The 22418-nt window shown below is 38.8% G+C and overlaps 1 protein-coding gene across 1 annotated transcript in view; it reads right to left on the reverse strand.

Moving 5' to 3' along the window:
• The window catches only part of LOC149796018 (uncharacterized), a 77093-nt gene that overhangs the window by 43705 nt on the left and 10970 nt on the right, over positions 1–22418 (reverse strand). Inside the window, exons 2-6 of the mRNA XM_089965933.1 lie at positions 4725–4931; positions 3989–4345; positions 2407–3214; positions 904–1151; positions 221–370 (exon numbers count right to left, since the gene is read on the reverse strand). Coding sequence (XP_089822059.1) covers positions 221–370; positions 904–1151; positions 2407–3214; positions 3989–4345; positions 4725–4880 — 1719 coding nt within the window. The 5' untranslated portion in view covers positions 4881–4931. The remainder of the gene's footprint in view (positions 1–220; positions 371–903; positions 1152–2406; positions 3215–3988; positions 4346–4724; positions 4932–22418) is intronic.

A 22418-nucleotide genomic window follows, 5' to 3' on the forward strand; every position in this document is an offset into this window, starting at 1 on the left:
TTATGCTGTGAATGCTGAAATATTGATTTTAGCATGTTCAGTTTTTCAGACATTTTTCAGTGTTTGTGTGCATTTGCACCACTATTACTATCACCACGTATTCAAAACTATTTTATTATTAAAAACAGTGGGAATTTAGGTCATAACGTTTAAAACTACATTTACACGGATAATGTTTACTGAGAAATATTTAATTATTGAAAATTGAAAGCGTTTCAACCTCTCTATACATGGTTGTACAGATGTACACTTTAGTTCTTTTCGCCTTCTCCTTGGGATCTTCTTGGTATACATCTGTATGCTTATTCCGTCTATCTTGCAAGAGCCACTGTTCCAGCAAAACTCCATTGTAGGTTGGAATCCAGAAAAGCTTAAAGGGTAATTATAAATCTTCTTGAACAAACCATACAAATATCAATCAATAAAATATTAATGTGCATATAATCACAGTGCACTTCAAAGGTAATACTTTTATCAAGCGAATTAGAAAACGATAATTCAATTAAAATTAGGAGAGTTAAATTAAAGTAATTGCCGTTTCATCATATCAAATGATCATAATAGCTGTCACGATTTCCCAAATATATGGTGCCTATTGAGATTTTCCTTCGGTCTTACTCGATTGATATTTTTACAAACCTTGTCATCTAACTGCGTCAGCTAAGTTTAAAAATTTGAGCATTCAGTCAAGTCATATCATTTCTCAATCCTAATTGTTTGTTACCATTGGTTGCAGTATACTTTGAAATTCAACATATCGGGCTCCTTGTGTTAGATATTTGTAAGTTCTTTTCTATGTTGTTAGGTAGGTAGAAAACAGTTCACAGCTATATTATATATGAATTTATATATCTTGTTTTAAAAGAATAGGTTAAGCAAATCGAGAGCAGCATGTTTCTGTACCATATCCTCTTTCTGCATAACGATAGTCTCACTCCGGAAGACAACCCATCCAGCAGAAAATATTTGTGCCAGTGTCAATAAAACTATAGCTGGTACCAGCAAATTCAAATCCAAAGGTGATCCGGCTGTATGTGGTATCAACTCACAGGTGGTATTAACATACACAATAGAAAAAGTCACTGGTGTGGCAAAGAACAGTGGAATAGCAAATGAAATCTTTTGCATACAAGTCGTACATGCCAGGAATGCTGAAAGACCCAAGTTTACAGATTTTAAATTAGGGAGAACACAAATCGCATATCTACTTTGCGACTTTTAAAATATATCAAATGTGCACTCGGAAATGCAATTTGCTTCAGATAACAAGAAAACTAAATTCGATTAGTAAATATAAAAAGAACAGATACTATAACTTATTCTTAAAAAATAATTTGTGAGACTTTTTCTAAACTTGCAATTTTCTAAAGAAAAATATCAAAGATATTTTCTAAAAAAGCAGAAACACACACACACACACACACACACACACACATATATATATATATATATATATATATATATATATATATATATATATATATATATATATATATATATATATATATATAATATATATATATATATAACTATTAAACAGTGGGTTCCACCGAAACTGCTTTCTTCAGGGAAGCTCACAAGGATGTTCAGCAGAATATGATTCCTCAAAACAGATAATCTTAACAATTGCTAAATAAACACAATTGTAAAAGAAATCGATAAAACACTGATTTAAATTTATATTGATCTAAATGCAAAGAAAACAAAGAAAATACAACCCCCATATTTGTTTGTCAGATGACTAAGCTGGCGATAAATTAGGTGAGGTCAATAACAAATCTGAATTTATAACTGGACCCATTACGAAAAACCTTAAAAGACTAAACTATCCAAGATGACTTCAACAAGCATGCCTGAATGGATCCCGATGCTTAATTAAGATTTAAAAAAGATGTCAGTGGCTCTAAAGAAAGAATAAGTTATATTTATCTGATCTAGGTGCCTCATAAAAAGTAATTGTATTGAAATGATGCAAATAGATGGGCGTTCCTTTATCATTGATAAAAGATGCTCAGCTATTTTTAAACAAAGTTTCACTGATATTTGTACCATAATAAAAGAGTTAATGCATGAAATTTAGTGTAACATGACGAAGGAAATGGGATATATCTAGAACACAAAAGATTTCAGGATTATAAAAGTTTTTGCTACGTTCTATTCAAAATATAACTGAAGCGTTGAACTAAACTTCAAAATACAAATCATTTAAATTCCTTGTCAAAAATCAAACGCAAATATATCATAAAACCAGCTCGTAAAGGCCGGTACGCGATTTTTGTCCTTTAAGCAGACTTTGAGTATTCGTAGGAACTTCTAATACTGACATTGCTAATGGGAAATAATTCAAATGCCGCAAGAAAATTTACCAAATATGTTACAGAAAGAAAGAGCTAAAATCGAACATACCCAACAAATATCCAACAAGGCTTGATCCTGCATTTGCCAAAAATAAGTGTACATCTGTCTCCGTGCTTCCCCAGCTCCATGCTTGTTTGAAAAGGATCCACGAGCAATCCGTGCTATGCTTATAATTCACAGCAAACAGTGTAGGTCCGATAATGCTTATGGACAATACCTTAACAAATGACAACCAAATAGTCAATTTCCACGCCGTATTGGTCTCTCGGTATGGGGCATTAGATGCAGGCCTTGTCAGTTGAACATGTGATTCATTTTCCACGTCAGTTTGGCTCGTAAAGCTTGCAGTATTACCATATTCTCCAACATTATTCATACTTCTACTTCCATACCCTGTGGTATTTGAACTACCTAATAGACTCTGAGTTTCGTCATCGTGTAAACTTTCCTGCCTTACAGAATTAAGTGGAGAGTTATCATTTATTTCTAGCATTTCCTTGTGTATCCCCGGAATCCATGAAAGTGATATGCAAATAATAGCCACAGGTAAATACCATATATCCTCAGTGTTCTTATATAATGGGTGAAGATTACAAACCACCAACAAAATAGTCAGGACAAGGCCTGCCAATAACATCAATAAAGCCAACATTGAGAAAAAAAGGATATAATTTGTGTCTTCTTTGCGCTCACGTCTCCACTTAGATTTGCAACACAACCAAAGATAATAAAAAACGGGAAAAATAAAGACACAATTAGATAACAAGACTGATAACCCTGGTGCAGTGCTCATTCGAAACACATCCAGAACGATAATACACAGGCCGAACGACTCAGTGATTCCGATTATAAGGCCCTGAAAGAAAAGAAAAAAAAAGTGATGAACAAGTGCCTTTCATAAGTTTGATCAGTTCTGGAAAATAATATGTCATAGCTTACTTTAAGCACACCATTTTTCAAATCCGATGATGTTCACATCCATTTTGATGCAGATTTTTACTAGACCTTATATTTTATTATTTTTATTCAAAACCTTTATAGTCAAATTTAATGTATTTGATCCATTTCAAGTAACCTTGCCAGAATTAGAAAGGAATATGTATATATATATATATATATATATATATATATATATATATATATATATATATATATATATATATATATATATATATATATATATATCACAGAGATTTTTAAAATTAAATATAGAACACCTGGTGAGTCAAATATCTAACACGGTCATTAAAATGTACACCTTCGTTGGCGTACGAAAGCAATAGGTATCTTGTGGCCTAAATATGTTATATGTTGGATGAAATCTCTCTCAATGTCTTGTTGTACAAAAATGTATTTATCTTCTCCCAAATATACGACAATCTGTAATCTCAAACTTCAGTGTTTGCTTTATATAGTTATATTTCCGTTCAAAACCTGAAAATGATTCGTGTGTAAAAATGGCAAGTGTAAAATATGAAAAAGGTACAAGATTGGCTACGGAGTAATACTAAGTGCCATTCCTAACAAGTAAAATGGGAGGAAATATAGGCCCATAGTTCCATGTGGCATCCTTGTTTTAATAATACGAATGTAGAAACTCTGAAAGACGATGTTATTCTGCAAAACTTACTATCAATAATGCCTTCTTTCCTGGCCAGGGGACGTCACTTCGGAAGAATGCTAGCCATATACCTCGAATAAAGTTGATTACATTTGGTATCAGCAGGAGCAACGTAATCATGAAAAACACACGGGAACTGTCAATGTCGTTTTGGGAGAGATCATTTTCGTCGGAACAACTGACCTCGGTAATTCCTGTAGTGTTGTTGTTTAGAGTATTCGAGAGAGCAATAATAGTAACCTTGCTCACCACCAGGCATGCTAGAAATAACAACCCTATCAGAATCGATGCGAACCATTTGAAGAATACAACAAGTCTGGAAGGGTGATGACGAACGTCTTCTTTTGTCTCTTGCCTCTTCTGAACCTTTTGAGATGAAGGACGAAAACGAATTGATTGTTCCTTTTTACAAATGAAACAATATATCCTTCAAGACAATAATTACTGTATAAAATACTTCTTAGACTGTTTATAGTTTGCATATGGTTCACTCATCAAAACGAATTACAGATAAAAACATAGGTATGCCAAAAACAAAGAGTGGTTTGGGCTCAATCTGCTTTAATCAAATCTTAATTAGACGAAACATGTTTTATCCGTAGAACAATAATTGTATGAATTCACTACTATTCCTCTGGAAAATCTGTTAACCTCGCGCATTCTACAAAGCATGCATTAAAATACCTGAACAGTCCACTCCGTACATGATGATGCTAAATATTTAAAATGATTGAAAACCACATACCTTTGACTTTTCTGATACTGTTAGTAGTTTGGTCCCTCTATCGTTGTCACGCCCCAATAAGCTTCTGCTGACAGAACTCGGTGCCGTGGAGATAGAGCTGTCATCAGTGGCTGCGGAAGACGTGGAAGACATGACTTCCTCTGATCTGAGACTCATTTTGAGATTGGAATTCCTGACATACAGCCACAACGACAAATTTACGGAAATCTACAAATATATATATATATATATATATATATATATATATATATATATATATATATATATATATATATATATATATATATATATATATATATATATATATATATACACACACATATGTGTGTGTCTGTGTGTGTACTGTCTTATGTTTGCTAATGATGTCAACAGTAAAACAAAAGGCATAGGGTAACCCGAATAAACAATCGGGATACCTTATGCCTTTTGTGTAAATGTTGACATAATTAGCAAACAAAAGACAGGACACTATATGAAACAAAATGACAAGGTATTAGTAGTATAGTGGGACCCTTTGAGGACAATGGAAATTCCAGTCAAAAAGGTCGTGGGACCTTTTGCGAACAATGAGACTTACTATTAATATATAGACAATCGGAATGGAACAATTGAGATGATGTCACAGTCCTGAAGATGAGTAACAATGATGCAACAATATTGCAAGTGGCTGATCTCAATATGGACCAAAGAGCGGGAAAAATCCTAGAACGCCTGGCGGGACAGAGACATATATAAAACATACAACAATAAGACATTGATTGGTGAACATTAATCTATCACACAAACAACTATACAACCGACTAAAACTTTATTTAGGCAAGAAAGCAAATCTTTTCGAGGCATATGAGTGGCCCTGAAAAGGGGCTTTGGTTTTCTTGTTTTAATCTCTTCTTTTCCTCCACCAACTTCTTATTTTCTCTCCAACATTCTTCTTCTTTTTCTTTTCTTCTTCCTCCTTCTCTCTTTTCCTTTTTACGTTTTCTACTTCTTTGCTACTTCCTCATTCCATGCTCTCGTCCTTATTCTGTTTCCTTCGTCCTCCTTGTCCTGCTTTACTTTTTCCATCAGTTCTTTCAATTTTTCTTTCGTTTTCTTTACAGTGTTAGTCTCCATATTTGCCCTGTGGATGTTATAAATACCATACTCCATTTAATCATAAAATCCTCTTCTACTCCCAGGCCATTGATTACCTCTTGCAATATTTTCATGGCGTCTATTTGGTTTGAAGCCATCTTCCTTAGTATTCTGTGTAGAATGGATCGAATGACGGGCGCTCAACTTTGTATCAAGCACGGACGTGAAGGAAAACATCCATTACACTCACTTCACGTATTATATACTATCCACACATATGTACACCAACTCATACTAACCCCAATTATAATACCCACACACGGAAAGAAGAGAAAACAATCGCAAATATACTATCCACACACAGGAAGAGGGAAAAAATTACTAACCCCAATATCTACTATTCACACACGTGAAGTAGAAAAATAAATACAAATTTACTATCCAAACAAACTTACGCTAGCTCAGAAAAAAACAACAATATCTACTAACCACACTCGGAAAGGAGAAAAAGCCATAATATATACTGTCCACACAAACGTACGCGAAAAGTTTACAAACACAAAATATACTATCAAAACCCCCAATATCTACTATCCACACAAGGAAGGGTAAAACACCATAATATCGTATATCCACACAAACTTACGCGAACGCTTAAAACCCCAAAATATACTATCAAAAACCCTAAAATCTACTATCCACACAAACGTACGCGCACTCATACAAACACACACTCTACTATCCAAACAAAAGTACGCGAGCTCAAACAGACACACAAACACATACACACACACACAATCACATCAGTAAAGGAGTGAATGTTTATGATCACACTACTCCCCATACACACCAAATGGCAACTTGAATTGTCTCTTTTCTAAAGATTTGGTTAGCACTGAAAAGGGATGTTTTCTGAACTTCAGATGAACCTGTCAGTGATGACACCTCCCAGGCCGGGCACCACAGACACAAAGCCGACTCCACTCGTTATCCCTGTTCACAGCTGTGGTTGGGAGCGCAGAGGCCTCTTGAGCGGCTTCAGAACCCCACTCTTCAGTTTCTGGGATTCTGAAGATTTCTTTCCACTGTCTTCTTCTTCTATGCCACACCCGGGGAAGCTGTCCTTGTCGTGGATCCCGCTGTCTCTCCAGCTCCTTCTTCCAGTTTTATGTCTGGGAGACCGAGACTCGTGGTACTGGTCCTGATTAGTGGCTGTGGTTGTTGTTGAGGTTGTTGTTGTACTTGTGGTGGTGCTGCCTGTGGAGATGTCCTTTCCTCAGGCCTGACCTCACATAGAAGTCTAAGTATGAGGTCAGGCAAGATCGATTTCCTTTCCTTCTCCTCTTCCTTCTTCTTTTACTCCTCTTCTTCTTCAAACTTAACTTCCTCTCTGTAATGGACTCCTTGGCGAACTCATACAGCAAGCATCAGGCGTACTCCAGGTGCATCTGAAGTTCCAAGAATTTTGTGAGTCTGCTCATCTTGAATTTTGACGAGTCAAAGACGGGTAGCCAGACTGACTAACGCTTTCGCTTTATATTTGTTTCTGCCAGGTGTTTGGCAAAACAGGAGACTAAATGCTGTTCTGGTTCTGGCCATCCGGACTTCATCACTATGTCCTCTTTGTCTTTGTCTTTGGGTTATGCTTCCACGGTATCCTCCCATTCCATTTCCATAGATTCTCCAACATTCAAAGAGGGATAAGTGTCTTCCATAGCTTCTAATAGTCTAGAATGACTTCTCTCAAACTGTTGATTTTTATCGTATTATCGAACTCGGCATACAAGATGACGTTTACGTGTGGTCTGGAGGTTGGTGTGCAAACTGAAGTTCCGCACGAATTTGACCAGATTTTATAGATTGGAAATGTCCCTCGTCGCTGCCTTGGTCTGTATAAAATCAAAAAACCACGAAGCATATCCTCCTGCGTAATATTTGTACCTAAAGACGTGCTTGGTGTTGGTTTCTAACTGTCTGGTAGGTTCGTACAGGGACAGGTACGATCTCAAGTAATTCTTGAAACCAAACTTAGGTTCGAAACGTCTGGTACACAAGGTCTTGCCATCGCAACTGACTTCGATCTTGGACAGTTCGTAATGCTTAAACTCGAAAGAATTGGCAGTGACGACCCCGTCGAAGGTTACATTGCTCACCATACCAATGATTAAACGTTCGGGTAACTGTCCTTGGAACAGATGAACTTCGATCATTCATCGCTGTCCAGTGGACATGGTGAAATTTTTCACTTCCACGAGTCGAATCGGATACCTAGCAGTCGCTCTGCTCAAAGTGTGACTGATGTTGTTTCCCACTTTAGGTAACACTTCCACGCGTCGCACGTACAGTCTGGCTTCTTGGATGACGGTTTTTAATCCGGAGACTCAGACATCAAATTGAAATCAGCACTGCTACCATTCAGTCTCAGGCGGACATCCACCCCGTTCAGCAAATACTTTTCTTGCAACCACATGTCCAAATGCAAGCGATCCATCAGTTCTAAACTACGTCCTTGCTTGATTTTCTCTCGGCAAGCGACATATCCCGCATTGTAAGTATTGTCAGCATCTACTGCGTTTATCGTGGCGGTAAACGTGTGCTCGCCCGCTGCTTCAGGTTTCCATACCACGCAAGGTTCCAGATGAGTGGTCTTGGCCTCTTTTCGTACGTCAAGAGATTTTCCAGGTACGCTCGGTAAGGGTAAGTTTCCATGTTGCTATTCACCAGTGTTTTATTCAGGTACAAATCCACTTCACTGAACAAGAAATTCATGAAATTGTTGACGGGAGCTACTCTATCATCGGCTGATGGATTGGTGTTGTCTGCCAATTTTTTCACTTGGACTTTCCAACACAAGTAACTGCTATTCAGATCGATGTAATATTCGGGCTGTCCTTTGATGTCAAACTCGATGAAAGCGGAATCCGCCAAAGAGGAGACAGGTTAAAATTCTACCCATTGGGGTGCTTTCATTGTCATCATATTGGGTGGCATGGCAAACAGATCCAGTTCCGACGTGGAAAAGGCGAAGACTCTCGGTGCATCAGTTTTTGTCTCTATGATTTAATAATCAAAAACGTCTAATCTCGGACGATTCTTCTTTTCTTAGCCTTTCTAGGTCTAAGAGTGTGAAGTCTTCTGAAGGGGTGTTTTCGTCGACTCTTTCTGCTTCCTTGCTGTGGTGTAAGGGAAGCAGGAATTCCCGACTCAGCAGTGTCCAGGGCGTTTATAGGCGTTTCTCTTTTGGCCCAAAATGTCTTTGCCCTTTTGAAGCAAGACATTTTTGCCAGCTCTCAAGAAACCTACTTGGGGGTTTTGTTTGTCGATGATGATATTTTGGAGAAATTATTTGCCTTGCGTCAATGCAGAATCTTTCAAGGCGAGCAATCCTCGTGTCACCATCGGTTTTAACATGGAAAAAAGAATATTTTGTCCCAGCAATGTTTACACTATCCAAATAGGACTTACTGACGGGTAAATAGTTAGGATGTACAAATTCCCGGTAAACGTGATAGGTGTTTCCACCTTCCTCTTCAGCGTTCGTAGCAGATTACACTTTGAAAGGAATGACACGCAGTAACGGTACGGAGGTGTATCCCTCTACGTTGCACTACACCACATCGGAGTACACAGAGATCAAATTCAGTCCTTGGTTCAGTTCTAATGGGAATAAAAAATATTTTGCAAAATCCACGTTGCCGGCAATGGTTGGTATGGCTCCATCCTTGAGCATCTTGGTGTCTCCACCCAAAATGTCATACAATTCAGGAAAAAATCTAATACCTATCACTTTGTTATCCGGATATTTCATCAGTAGGCGACGAGCCACTTTATGGTGCTCAATGGTGACACTTTTTTGGCACTCTCCAAAGCTTTAAAAAACAATGCATATAATTCGGTAGCAATCGCGTTCACCACATGTTGACCGCTATTTAATTTTGGTGTTCGGTGGATCAATCATAGCGCCAGCTGCAGTTACAATAGATTTGTGAGTGTTAAAGTATTCTTGCACTATTCATAAACTTCGACCTCAAAACTGTTTTGATTTTAAGTCATGGTTTTGATTTGAGCAGGGTGAATGATTTCCACCAAAGCCACTTCCTAATGGGCTTTCTGATCTTATTGGATGGCCTGAGGTAATTTTGACGTAAAACAATACAAAGTGTTTGTCACAGAATAAAGCAAGAAATAACTTGGTTTTGCCTTAGAACGATTTGACCATTTTTCGTTGTACATGAGTACAACGTTACCTAGGGTGAATAATTGTTTTTCCAGGTAAACGACTGTACTAGCATGTATCTCGTCGAAAATTACTTGCGACGAGAGACATTAAAACCGCGATATGCACGGGTATTTTAACATATTACTCAATCTCCTATGGATTTAAGGTAGATTCCGTTTCTAACCGAGAGTGGTCGTTTTGGATCTTGTCAAGGAGTGAACGTTCTCCATTGTGTTCTCCAGCCATAGGGCTGTTCAGGGTTGTTCATGGCTGTTTAGGGCTGTTTAGAGCTGACTGAAGCTGTGTAGGGCTGACGGTAGCTGTTTTGGGCTGACTGTATCTGTGTTGGGGTCACTGTTACTGTTTAGTGCTGCGTGCTGTCTATACGTATGTGTATCCGTATGTCTGTACATCTGGTGGATCCGTGAAGGGTGTGAGCGGCCGATAAAAGTGTGGGCCAACCCAAGGACTCTGTGAAACTGTGTGGATCATCGGTTTATGAATCATACGACTGTAAAGTGCCAAGAGGCATACGTTTGTTCCAATTGATGTTTCAATTGAATACATTTTCCATTACATGAGATTATTATGAATCATTTTTGTATTAATCTAGGAAATGATATGAATCTCACTTACAGCGCATAATATTTTTTGAAACGTATTTGCAGTCAATGCGGTTATTTGAATCTCACTTTCCATACGTAAGATTACAAGAATCATATTTTCGTTTTTCAATTTGTGAACGTTTAGGTAGAGTGATTCGATCAATCCTATGTTGAGGGCGTGAGAAAATCATCGTATTTATAATATATATATATATATATATATATATATATATATATATATATATATATATATATATATATATATATATATATATATATATATATATATATATTCATTCATTTTATAAATTTCCATCGTCCATCACATTGTGTTTGCTTTGTTCGTTTAATCCAAAACCCACTCGGTTACAGTTTTGTTACAGTGTTATTGGGAAACACCTCCATGAAACTGTCACAGGGTAAGGTTAAGTAAAACTGATTGTTGCTATTCATTCTTCCGGTCAGTTGAGGATTGGAAGGTAAATACGGGGTCCGTTGTTCTTGCCAATGATAGTATTCCGTCCATCTATTGGATTTAATGGGCACGTCTGAGATTTTTGAACTCCAGAGGTCCCTTTTATGTTCTTGTGTCTTTTATCTTGTAGCTATGGCGTGTACAAGACTTCCAAGGAGTCCAAACATAGGTGATACTATTGCTTTGGTAAGAAGTCCTAACAATGGTAAAACTTCTCAGCTTTGTACCAACATCTTTTTCTTCTGACGAATCGGTATTTCCTTTCAGATCATTTGGCGAAGAAAGTGTCGATGCATGGCTAAGAATTTTGTCTGGTGTTTAGACAAAGGTATTGTGCCTTTCAAGACGTTCAAACAACATTCGTACACAGTATCGATGGCATATTTGGAGCCAGTTTGAATGATTTGTTTTCGCATGGGTGGAGAGGCTCTGGACAGGACGGACAACACATCCCAATGTTTGGCTAAACGAAGAGGAAGTCCTTTCCTTTTCTTTTCTTTCGGGGTAGAAGAGGAATGTCTTCTGGGTGTGACATCTTTTTTTTTGTCGGTTCCGGGACATACACCAAAAATACACTGACGTCGATGACTAGGCACGCGCTGTTTTATCTTTTTTTTAAACTATCATTTCGTCAAAAAGGTGACGATGTGTTTTTCAAAATCACCAAAGAATCCTCCCCTTTGTTTGCTCCTCTTTTTCTTTGGACGACTGGGTCTTTTCTGGGGGTGACATAGAAGCTTGGCTAAGCGTTTTTTGGAATGACGAGACTATCCTTTTCTGTTTCCTCTTCCGTTCTGGACAGGAGAACGACGATTGTGACGGTGTGCACTTCTGTGAGGGGACATCTTTGGGTGTTCTGGAGCACAAAAACACTGATACAAATCCTTTTTCCACAAGTCTTTTTATACTGGAATGCGTTGCTACCGATTGTCTTTACGTCGTATCAACGTGATGACATGCATCTCAAGTCGTGGAGGGGTTCACAAGGGACTAAATCGGGACAGTTCATGCTTGGACAAATCCTGTAAACTCTGTAACATTCTCGATCTCTCTTGGACTTTGATTTTGTGGGCAGGTACTTTGCGAGCAGCTGCTACTGCGGCTAAAGAGAAGGAGAGTGTCACCGCAGGAGGTGTGGTTTTTGGAGATGCGGGTTTTCATTGTTTCATCAAATGAGGAAGAACGTCAAATGGGGTTTGGCTGGCATCACCAGCAACGGAAAAGTGGAAGAACCTAAGGTTACTGGAGACGCCGTCACCGTCTCTGCAGGTTGTGGTTTGCGAATGTAAGGTTTCGTCCTGGCTGAAGTGTCTCTCTTGCTCATAGAATGTGTTTTCTGAGGGCTATTCTCTTTCTAGGGACTTGTCTTTTTCGTTTTCTGTGGTCGTTTCTTTTTCTGGGGCTGTGATCTGGTCTTGACACCGTTGCTCTTCTTCTTCTTTGGGGTTCGTTTGGAATTTTGGGGTGTGGCTTTTTTCTTGGGGAGAACGTTTGGGGCATTACGATCCCAGTTTAAGAGGGAGCAAATGATGACACCACCTAGAGAACCACTACCTCCAGGTTTCAAAATCATTTGCTTTTTGGTTTGAGTGTCAATGCGGGTATTATCCAGTTGCGTCAAGGCTACTTTGATTCTCTAAAAAAGCGTTTGTTTTAACGAGGATTGTGAATGATGCCTTGCAGAAATTGACGTGCTGTCATGTAAACCATCGTAATATTTCTCTGAGACTGACTTATATGACACGAGCATGTATTTGTGGATTTTTTTGCAACTGATGCCGTACGAGGCACGAATCAATTTGACGGGAAGATGAGACTGAAGGGACGTCATGTTGACGCTGTGTGAGACAGACCCGAATTGTCCGATGTTTTTAGATTTCTTTTTATTGTTTTTGTTAAGTCGACGACGGGGACGTGAACACGACAGGCCCTCAGCCTTGGCACCAGTGGTGAAACAGATGGGTCCGAAATTGCAAATAATCAGGGGTGGCTGGTTTTAAATCCAGGAGTAAATAGGAGAGGGGGGTTTGAGTGGCATCACCGTGCGCATGAGTCATCCAAGGTGTTCCTAACTCTTTGGCTAAGACTTGCACTTGCTACTTATTGTAACAAGATAACCGGATGGGATTTTTAGATTCACAGCATAACTCTTTTAACGATGATATAAATACAATGTTTAATAATGGATGACTTATGTGCGTGTATATATAACCAAAATATTGGATTTAATTAACATAAGAACGCACTGAAATAATGATGAAAAATACAAATAAATTAATTTAGCAAATACAAAAACAAAGGGTGAATGATTCACAAGGATTTGACAATGAAACGATGGATATAGCTTACTCAGGTAGTAAACGATGTAAAAGTTTACTTATGTAGTAAAATGCATTCACTCAGGTAGCGAAATTATGGTGATAAAAAAAGATGGACAGATATAAAACTTATCTTTACAGTCCTGAAACATGCACTGGGTTTTACGAACCCCAAAATTAGCCCACGGCTTACAAATTACATGTACGGAGATACACCCCGTCATGAGTACACTTTGTTTCAGCTCCACGGCTGCCACAACCTCCGGACACTCGGAACACTTCGAAATTTACGTACGGTGAGGTATCTATACACATAGTCTGTGCATTGTAGGCATTCGGTTCGTTACATCGAAAGCACTTCGCACGTGCGGCATGGGATGAAACGAACTCACTATTTCGAAATACGACACAATATACATAAATCACCCTATTGTATCGTTGTACACAAAAAACGAAACCCGAGTACATGTATTCAATAAATAAAAGAGTTTAATCCCGTGACGCTTATCTCTAGGGCTTTTAAACAAGACCACGTAATGAGCATTGAGACTGATGGTGCGATTGGGATTTTGGGATTTGCTTTGTTGAAACAAATTTTGAGTAATGTAAATGGCTCTGGCATTACGATGGTGCCCTTTGCGCGTAAACCAAAGTTTAACTTCTTCTTCGTTTTCTCCTAACATGTCGTCGAAAATGACCAAATGTGTTTGACTGGGGTCAGACACGATCCCGTCGTCTTCGCCAGGAATGCCTTCCACAAACACGATGGAATCGCCTTGACTTTCTCGCAAGAGACTGTTTGTCGATTGTCCTTCTTTGTAACACAAGACGATCCTTTGAGGTGGACGATCTATCAAATGACCTTTATGTTCGATCAAACGTTTTAAAATACACATCAAAATGATCAAAGTGGAATATAAACAAGTGACTGTACAATATTGTAGGTAACAAAGTTGTCATAAGGACAGTGTGTAATGTTCTTACAGTCTCTACATTGGGTACAGTAACAAGGTGTCCTCTGGGAATGGCCTTTTGGGAATGTCCATGACCTGAAGGGAGTGGTTGTCGTCAGTGTCAAGTTCCTCTTCTGGCACTGTCACTAACACAGGTTTAAAAGTTATTTTTTTCACTGAACGTAAAAAATCACAACTCTTGGCCTCTTCTTTGGTCCAAGCGTCGAAACCGCAATGTTTCCAGTATCGTACATTTATACAGTGAGGATGTAAATCACAAGCCGCACACACATATTGTCGTACACATCTTCAGAATCTAAAGTTAACGAATCTTTTCTTTCCTGTAGAGGTCGAGAAGTATCCAGATGAAAATGCAATCCTTTTAACAACATGAGTCTACCGTGGACATTTAAAGGAGCCACCATAATGTCTTTGTAGGTACTGTTCGTAAAGAGTCCACAATGAATCGACTGGCAATCGAAATCCCAGAAAGAAAAATACTAAGACACACACCACACTTTGACCCCAATTCATGGGACACAGTTCTCGTAATAAATGTTGACAATCCTCCCCCGTTTCAAAACTCTCTTTGATTTCCTTCCATGGAATCTGTTGTATCACCACTGATAAAGGTTGTGACATGGTAGGTCGTTTTAATGCATCTTTTTTTCAGAGGCAATAGGTGTAATTTCTGCACATACACAATCTAAATTGTTTAGTCATTAAATTGCACATCACAACACACCGTTCAGAAGTTTCCTCTTGAACTAAGAAAACATTGTGTAAAAGATTTTGGTAACCCTCTTACTCTTCCTCAGGAATTCGTTGCAGTATGTCTACCTTGTTGTAAAAGGAAGCAGTCACAACAAACCAATCCTTCTCGCCCACGTCAAGTTAAACAATGTCTGACCACTGGAACACTTTAATCTAAATCAGTCATCTTATTGCATTCAGGTATCAGTCGTTTAAACATCGGTGACGTAACTGACGCAATTGTTCTTTGCGTTTCACTTCTATTTTGCATCCGTCAGGTTTGACACGCACAGCATCACTTTCCTTTCTGAGTCTCGTCACCCTTGTGATATATTTGTGTCTTAGGAAAGTGGTAAATTTCGTACACTTCTAACAATTGGCATCCAGGGTCCAGAGCTTTAACCAATTGTTCGCTGACCGACGTTCCCGTCAGGGCGCTTTCTTCATGTGAGTGTTGACAAGGTCGGTCATGGTTGCAAGTTTCGGCACAAGTACGGCACAAGGAAAACATCAGCTTTCCTTGGCAATGGTGAGGTAAAATGGGATGGTACAAGTGCGTGGGAGACAAGACTTTGCACTTGATCAATCCTCGTATTGTTGAATGTTCTCTAGGTCGATGTGTTCCGTCAGCAATTGTGTGAGCCTTGCGAAAAAGTGAAATACTTATACACAAAGGATACAGCGAGCACGCGCCCACGTATTTGACATCTTCTCCGTTCTCCTCGTCAGCTTGGTACAGCAAACAGGTGGTATTCGTCCGTCCTCCGTACAAACTGTTCCGCGGGTTCAGTGGGTTAAATAACTTGTAACTTTACACGATGCGTTTAAACTCGGGATCAGTTTTCAAACCGTGTTCCCACATTTCCTCCACTCGGTGTCCTTTGCTTTTCTAACTTCAGTCGCCGCTGAGATGTGGTATCGTACAAGTCTTCCATGGTCCATTGTAAAAACTTATTTTTAGTGTCACGTTGACGATAACAGAGGAGACATCCTTGAAATAAGCTCCCGATAAACTCGTACAAGGTTTGGGGATTTTCTAGGTCCAGAAATCCACCAAATACGCTTTGATGGTCTTTTTGCCTCCTCCTTTGCGGGCATGTTGGATCCATTTGTTTTCCTTATCGCACAAGTAATGAAGCCAGCGTAGGGATTTGACCGAGTATTGACGTTTGACAAAGTTCTTCGTTTGAGGGCTTATGACAGCCAGTGTGTTTTCGGGCATGAATTGTTGGCGGTGCACTAAGGAACACACTTTGGCAATGATGCAGGCTTCTTTCAAAGGATCGATACCTCCGTGTTCCATGAACAGTTCTCAAAATTTTCTACAGCAACGCCATAAAATGTCCCCGTCGGAACAAAAATACTTTAACATTTCTTCTTGAAAGTCGAAGGGGTCCGAGGCGTGAGTCTGGTACCAAGCGGAGAAAGCTTCTCGTTGTTCGGAACGTATAATGTCGGGGTCGTAGTCGTGAGCCTCAGGCAAATGGGGTAGAACGGCGTCTTGATTGGCTTCAGTATTGAAATCGTGCGGAAATAGCCTTTGGCAATTTCTGTCATTCCAAACGGTTTAGGCATTTGACTCAAAGGCATGACCAAGTAACTCATCGAATCTTTAACTGCACCTGACCAACTTGCATGTAGATGAGTTTGGCTCCGTTCAAAGTCACTTTTGGACGTTCGGTACTTTGTTCCGTATAGTATCTCTCAAGAAACTGTCCATGGTATCCCGAGAAATTGTGAACCATTTCCGGGGCATAGCGATGAAAATCTCCGCAACGTTCGATGTCCTCTTGGCTCCACGTCTCGTCAATGGGGTCTAAGATCCATTGGGAGAAATCGGCTAGAGTGTTCGGTCCACGAAATATTTTTTCACGTCCTCCAAGAATCTTGATACAATAAGGGCAAATACAAAAGATAGGCTCTTGGATGCACTTCTCGCACGTTCGATGAGCCACGAATACATTAGGAATGTGAATGTCGGTCTCATGCATGCATTCGAAATCGAAAAAGATGAAATTCCCTTTCTTCCAGTCATCTTTCTCCTCTTGTTTGGAATGGTATTTTTGAATGTAGCATTCGTGTTATAAGTTCACGATTTGGTGACAAATTTGACATCGTTCCTTTCCTGGACATACGAGTGCCTTGGCATTATTGGTACGTATGCCGCTTCCACGAGTAGGGCACAATCTCAGGAGTCGACAAGCACTTTTCTGCTTTTTTAGATGACAAAAGTGCACTCACAAGCAGGACAATGCACGCGTTCTTGTCATTTGTCCAGACAGGGTGGAGAGTCCAAATATCCCTCACATTTCGATCCAAAATCCTTGTGTTGCTCTTGATTGTTATAGCCATAGTAACATTTTTCACACTAATAACTGTATCCCAGGATACTGGTAATGGCATTGAAATGTTCGTCGTGATGATAAACGTTAATGTATTCTCCATCTTTGAAATTTGTGCCTCGAAACAAATGAGGTCCTCGCACTTCTTGAGGATGCACTTTCTAGGTGTAGCGTCGAATCCAAGACGTCTTGCAATATTTGCATTTCAGAAATGCCACAGGGTGTGTCTTTGGATAGCCCCGCTTGCTCTAACAGGAGTTCTGTTTCTATTTGTTGTTTTGCTTGGTTCGATTTTCGAATTTTCGTCCAGGCTTTGTTCCATTCTGCCGTGTCATTATTGTGGGCATACGTTCGTCCAACCACGATGGCGCGTACTAAACGTATCTGGTCATGAGTGTTTTTACTTTTAACGAGGCTCTTTTGAGTGCTGCGAAGGTCGTCCACTAATAACACTTTTATGTGTTGGCCGGTCCCTTAGGGAAGAGACACGTGGGTCATGAACGATGTCGCTTTTCGATCGGTGATGTGAAACTTGTTGTTGGATTGTTGCACGTATTGAATCTTGTCGATGACTTTGGAAGGGGTCAATTCTGATGGGCTGCTAAATTCGATCCAAACGTGGGACATCAAACTGTCGTGATGAATTGAAAGCTTCAAGAGATCGTCAACTTTGGCTTTACGCTGTCGTTTCAGTGTGCTTAACCAAGAATCCCACACCTCGGTGATGGACTCTATGCTTTCTCTAATGGTACTTCAGACTTTAAATCTTTGACTTCACCGTGTAAGTGTAAGCCGTAGTTCTAAATTTTCTAGGTCAGCGCTTTTCCGTCTCTTGAATGTGACAGTACTTTTGATGGTTCACTGGTGACCGTGGTGAACTATGATAGAGTGTAGATTCTCTGGGTCTGGATTCTGTCTCACTCACGTCATCTTCAAAATCGCTGGCATGAATATGAGCCAAGACCTCAGCTACTGTGCATGGCGATAAATCACCTTTCTGCCTCTTAGTTTCTTCTCCTTTCTCCACGAAATGATGCGATAGTTTCATCTCGACTGCAGAAACTTTACATTTTTTACATTGCAAAAAATGTATACATTTTAAACGTGACGGGTCACTATGTCTATGTCAAACCAGAGTCTTCCCTATATAAGGGGTCAGTGTCTTCCCTTCCAGTATTCATGTCACTCTCAAACCGACCAAATCAGATCGAACTGGTGATCAGAGCTTTACGAGGTGTCATAGGAAAGTTTTCTGAAGATAAGATGACGGACTACTCCCTCACCATTAGAGATAAAAGTCAAGATACTTGCTATATCTGTAAGAAGAAACGGCATAGGGCTACAGAGTGTCCGAACCGTCAAAAAATCAAGACAGGTGTCAGAAGAGACAAAAGTCAAGATACCTGTTATCATGGTCAAGAGAACGGACATTGCTCTTCAGAATGCCCTAAAACCTAAAAAAAAACAACAGAAGCAAGAGGAAGATAGGGGTTCCGAACAGGAAAAAGAGAAGAAAAGAAGACGAGGAGAAAGTGATGAAGAAGAGGAATAAAAACCTAAATAAGGGAAGAAATTCAACAAAACAAACAGAGTGAATACACAGAAGACGTCTATGTTGTGTTGTTAATTGGATTGTAAAATGTGTACCAGAATGAATTACACAGAAAACGTAATTGTCTCATAGTTTTGATTTTTTCGAATAAGCGCTCATGCATTCACACACTTACATCATGGAGCAAAAAAAGGATTTTCAGTTTTAATTGATTTTGGCAAAATTTAATACTATCTCTCTTCGAGAGAAGTGAGTGGCCCTGAAAAGGACCGTTGGGTATTTGTTTTTTAAAAACAAACTCAGGAACGGGACGTAATCCGCTTAACTGCCTGAAGCCTTTGCCAAGGAAAATGCCTACTTCTGGACTGGCTCCTCTGAATGTTTTTGGTAGAAATTACTAGGGTTGGTATCTCAGGCGTAGTAACAGGGTTGCACTACTTGGTTCGGGAAGAACTTATTCTCTTGGGTCGTAAAAAAGAAGTCTGATACATTTGTTTCAGACTCCTTAACTCTGCCAAAATACCTAAGAGTACTGTTACCTTTTGACTTTCACTGTCCTCCTTCTCTTTTAGACCTTGTTTCTTCTCTATTGCTTCTTCCTGTAGTTTCCTTCTTGCTGCTTCTTCTTCTAGCTGTTGTTGTTGAACGAGAAAAGCTTGTTCTGTTTCTGCTGTTGTAAACATTTATCCAATTCGTCTTTCTGTCTCCGTTTAAAATCCTCTACGTGTGGTAAAGAAGGAGAAGGTAACGAAGGTACTGGTACCGGAACAAATTCTTGCGAAGAAGAAAGAAAATTGACTAAATTACAATTAAAATTGGTCTCTTATGGAAGTAAGACTGTGTTGAATTTGATAGCCAATGCTAAACCATCGCTTCTCGTCTGCACGACCGGTGCACCCCATTTCATATTCTTCTTAGTTTCCGTCATGTTTGAAAATTCTGTCGCATTGATTCACGGCACACAGGCGCTAGCGCATCCACATAGGGAATGTGAGGTCACATGCAACTCTCTTCGGATTTGGAAGACAGACTCCATACTGTGACTAAATTTTGTAACGCGTGTTAGGATTGGTGAAAAAATTCAATCCGTTTCGAACCGCTCTTCCATTATAAATAATCCCGTTCACAACGTTCCCTTCACCTTTTCTAGTCACAAGATGTGAACAAACGCAGAATCATCTACTCTCGTAACGTCGAACTGTTCCGTACGGACTTACCCATGTATGTGAAAGCATCATGGACAATCATCCGGATCACCGATACCAGCGTTTGGAAAAGAAGAATTTATGTGGAGAGACAAGGCAGTTTGAAGAGAGTACTCATCTACGGGCTAGAAGTCATAAGAAGTTTGCGGAAGAGAAGAAGACCTATGCGATGACTTCTATGTTAACGGAATGATGTTAACATAAAACCAAAGGCCCTTTTCAGGGCCACTTATATGCCTCAAAAAGATTTGCTTTGTTGCCCAAACATTTTTAGTGGGTTGTAAAGTTGTTTGTGTGATAGATTAATGTTTATCAATCTATATCTGTATGTTGTATGTGTTTTATATGTCTATGTCCCGCCAAGCGTTCTACGTTTTCTTTCCCGCACTTCGGTCCCGATTGAGGTCAACCACTTGCAGTATTGTTGCAACATTTTTACCAATCTTGAGAACCGTGACGTCACAACAAATGTTCCGTTCCTATTTTCTCTATATTTTTTAATGGTCAGACTCATTGTCCCCAAAAGGTCCCATGACCTTTTTGACTGAAATTTCCATTGTCCCTATAAATGTTGTCCCCAAAGGGTCCCACGACCGTTTTGACTGGGATTTCTATTGTCCCCAGAGGGTCCCACTATATACTGGTATTGTCTCCTTGGTCTCCTTTGGTATAGCAAGCTTGTAACTGTATTAATTTTAAGCTGGTAAATGAAAACAGAAAAGCAGCAAGAAAAAAATAATTAAATAAATATATAAGAAATAGCCGTTAGTCTAGGAAATTAAAAGATCTGAGATGCCTAGATAAGCAAGTAGGCATATGTACTCGACTATTTGGGTTCCCATTCAGAGATCTGTTTATTACCACAATCAGAGAGTGAATGATACATCTGGACTAATCTTCATTTGTATAAACCAGACCCGGTGATTTTGAATTTTCTCAGCCGACCTGATGCTAGATTTTTAAACAGATCTGATGAGCAAATGAAAAAATGTAAAAGTAATAAAACTTAAACAGTGTATTTAAATGTACCTAATTTGTTTATATAACATACAAATGTTTCCATGCTTTATGTGGGACAATAAAACTATTTATTTGAACCATATAGCAATATAATAGTATCAGTTACAGGATATAACGAAATCAGCATTATTCATAGTTAACAATCACCTCTTATTTGGTATGGTCAATGTATAATAAACGTTAAGCCACAAACCTCCGCAATCAAACTATATATAAATCTGCTATTGTAAAAGGTTGAAAATGATTGCAAAAAATACAAGTCTTGCAAACAACAACAGAAACGAGACAAATCTGCAACGTAGCTTCAGTAAAGGGACAAAGATGTAACGTGTTGATGACACAATATATGTCTTAGATTGTACTCTTTTTCAAATACCCACTGCAATAGGGATGACAATATCAACAGTTACTATTTACTACCGTGGTGACAAAGATTTGTTTGCTAACAAAATTGAAAAGTTCCTTAAAAAAAGATTAATTGCAATCTGATAATTTACATATCCGACGCAATGGAGGTCTGACTAACACCGATACAAGGTTATATTTTGTCCACCATTCAATTCAGCATTCCGATAATAGCTTTCCCATGTATGAAAGTGAAAAATGTAATTATGAACTTATAGTTTCTAACGATAACTCTTCCAAAACACTAAATGCTTCGTCTGACAGGTTGCTAAAAGTAAGTGGACAATGAACTTTAATAAGATTGAATTGAATTTTTATTTATTTATTTATTTATTTATTTATTTATTTATTTATTTATTTATTTATTTATTCATTTATTTCAATCAGAGTGAGAAACAGCATCGGCTTTATCCGGAAACTATCGGTAGTGATATCAGCTTGATTGTTTCTTCCCTCGATAAATATTCTGTTTTACTTATGCTGACAATAAAGTGGCTCTCATTTGTGATTTTAAACGAATGCGTAAGCAAAGCTTTGTAATATAATTTTGAAAGCTATTCGATAAGGTCAATGTATTTTAAAGGCGATCGTCGAAGTAGATGAATAAAGGTTCATAAACTATTTCAAAATATTGTAAACTATTTGACTATGTAAATGATTGTTACACAGAATTATTTTAACTGCGTTTGTGCCTATGCATTTCGTACGCGTTACCATGAGGAAAACGCACACGGTAAATTTAACTTCATCCGATTCAGACATTGTTTCTTTCT

The sequence above is a fragment of the Sinohyriopsis cumingii genome, chromosome 7 (genome assembly GCF_028554795.1).
Source record: "Sinohyriopsis cumingii isolate HCF-2022 chromosome 7, ASM2855479v2, whole genome shotgun sequence".
Classification (NCBI taxonomy): domain Eukaryota; kingdom Metazoa; phylum Mollusca; class Bivalvia; order Unionida; family Unionidae; genus Sinohyriopsis; species Sinohyriopsis cumingii.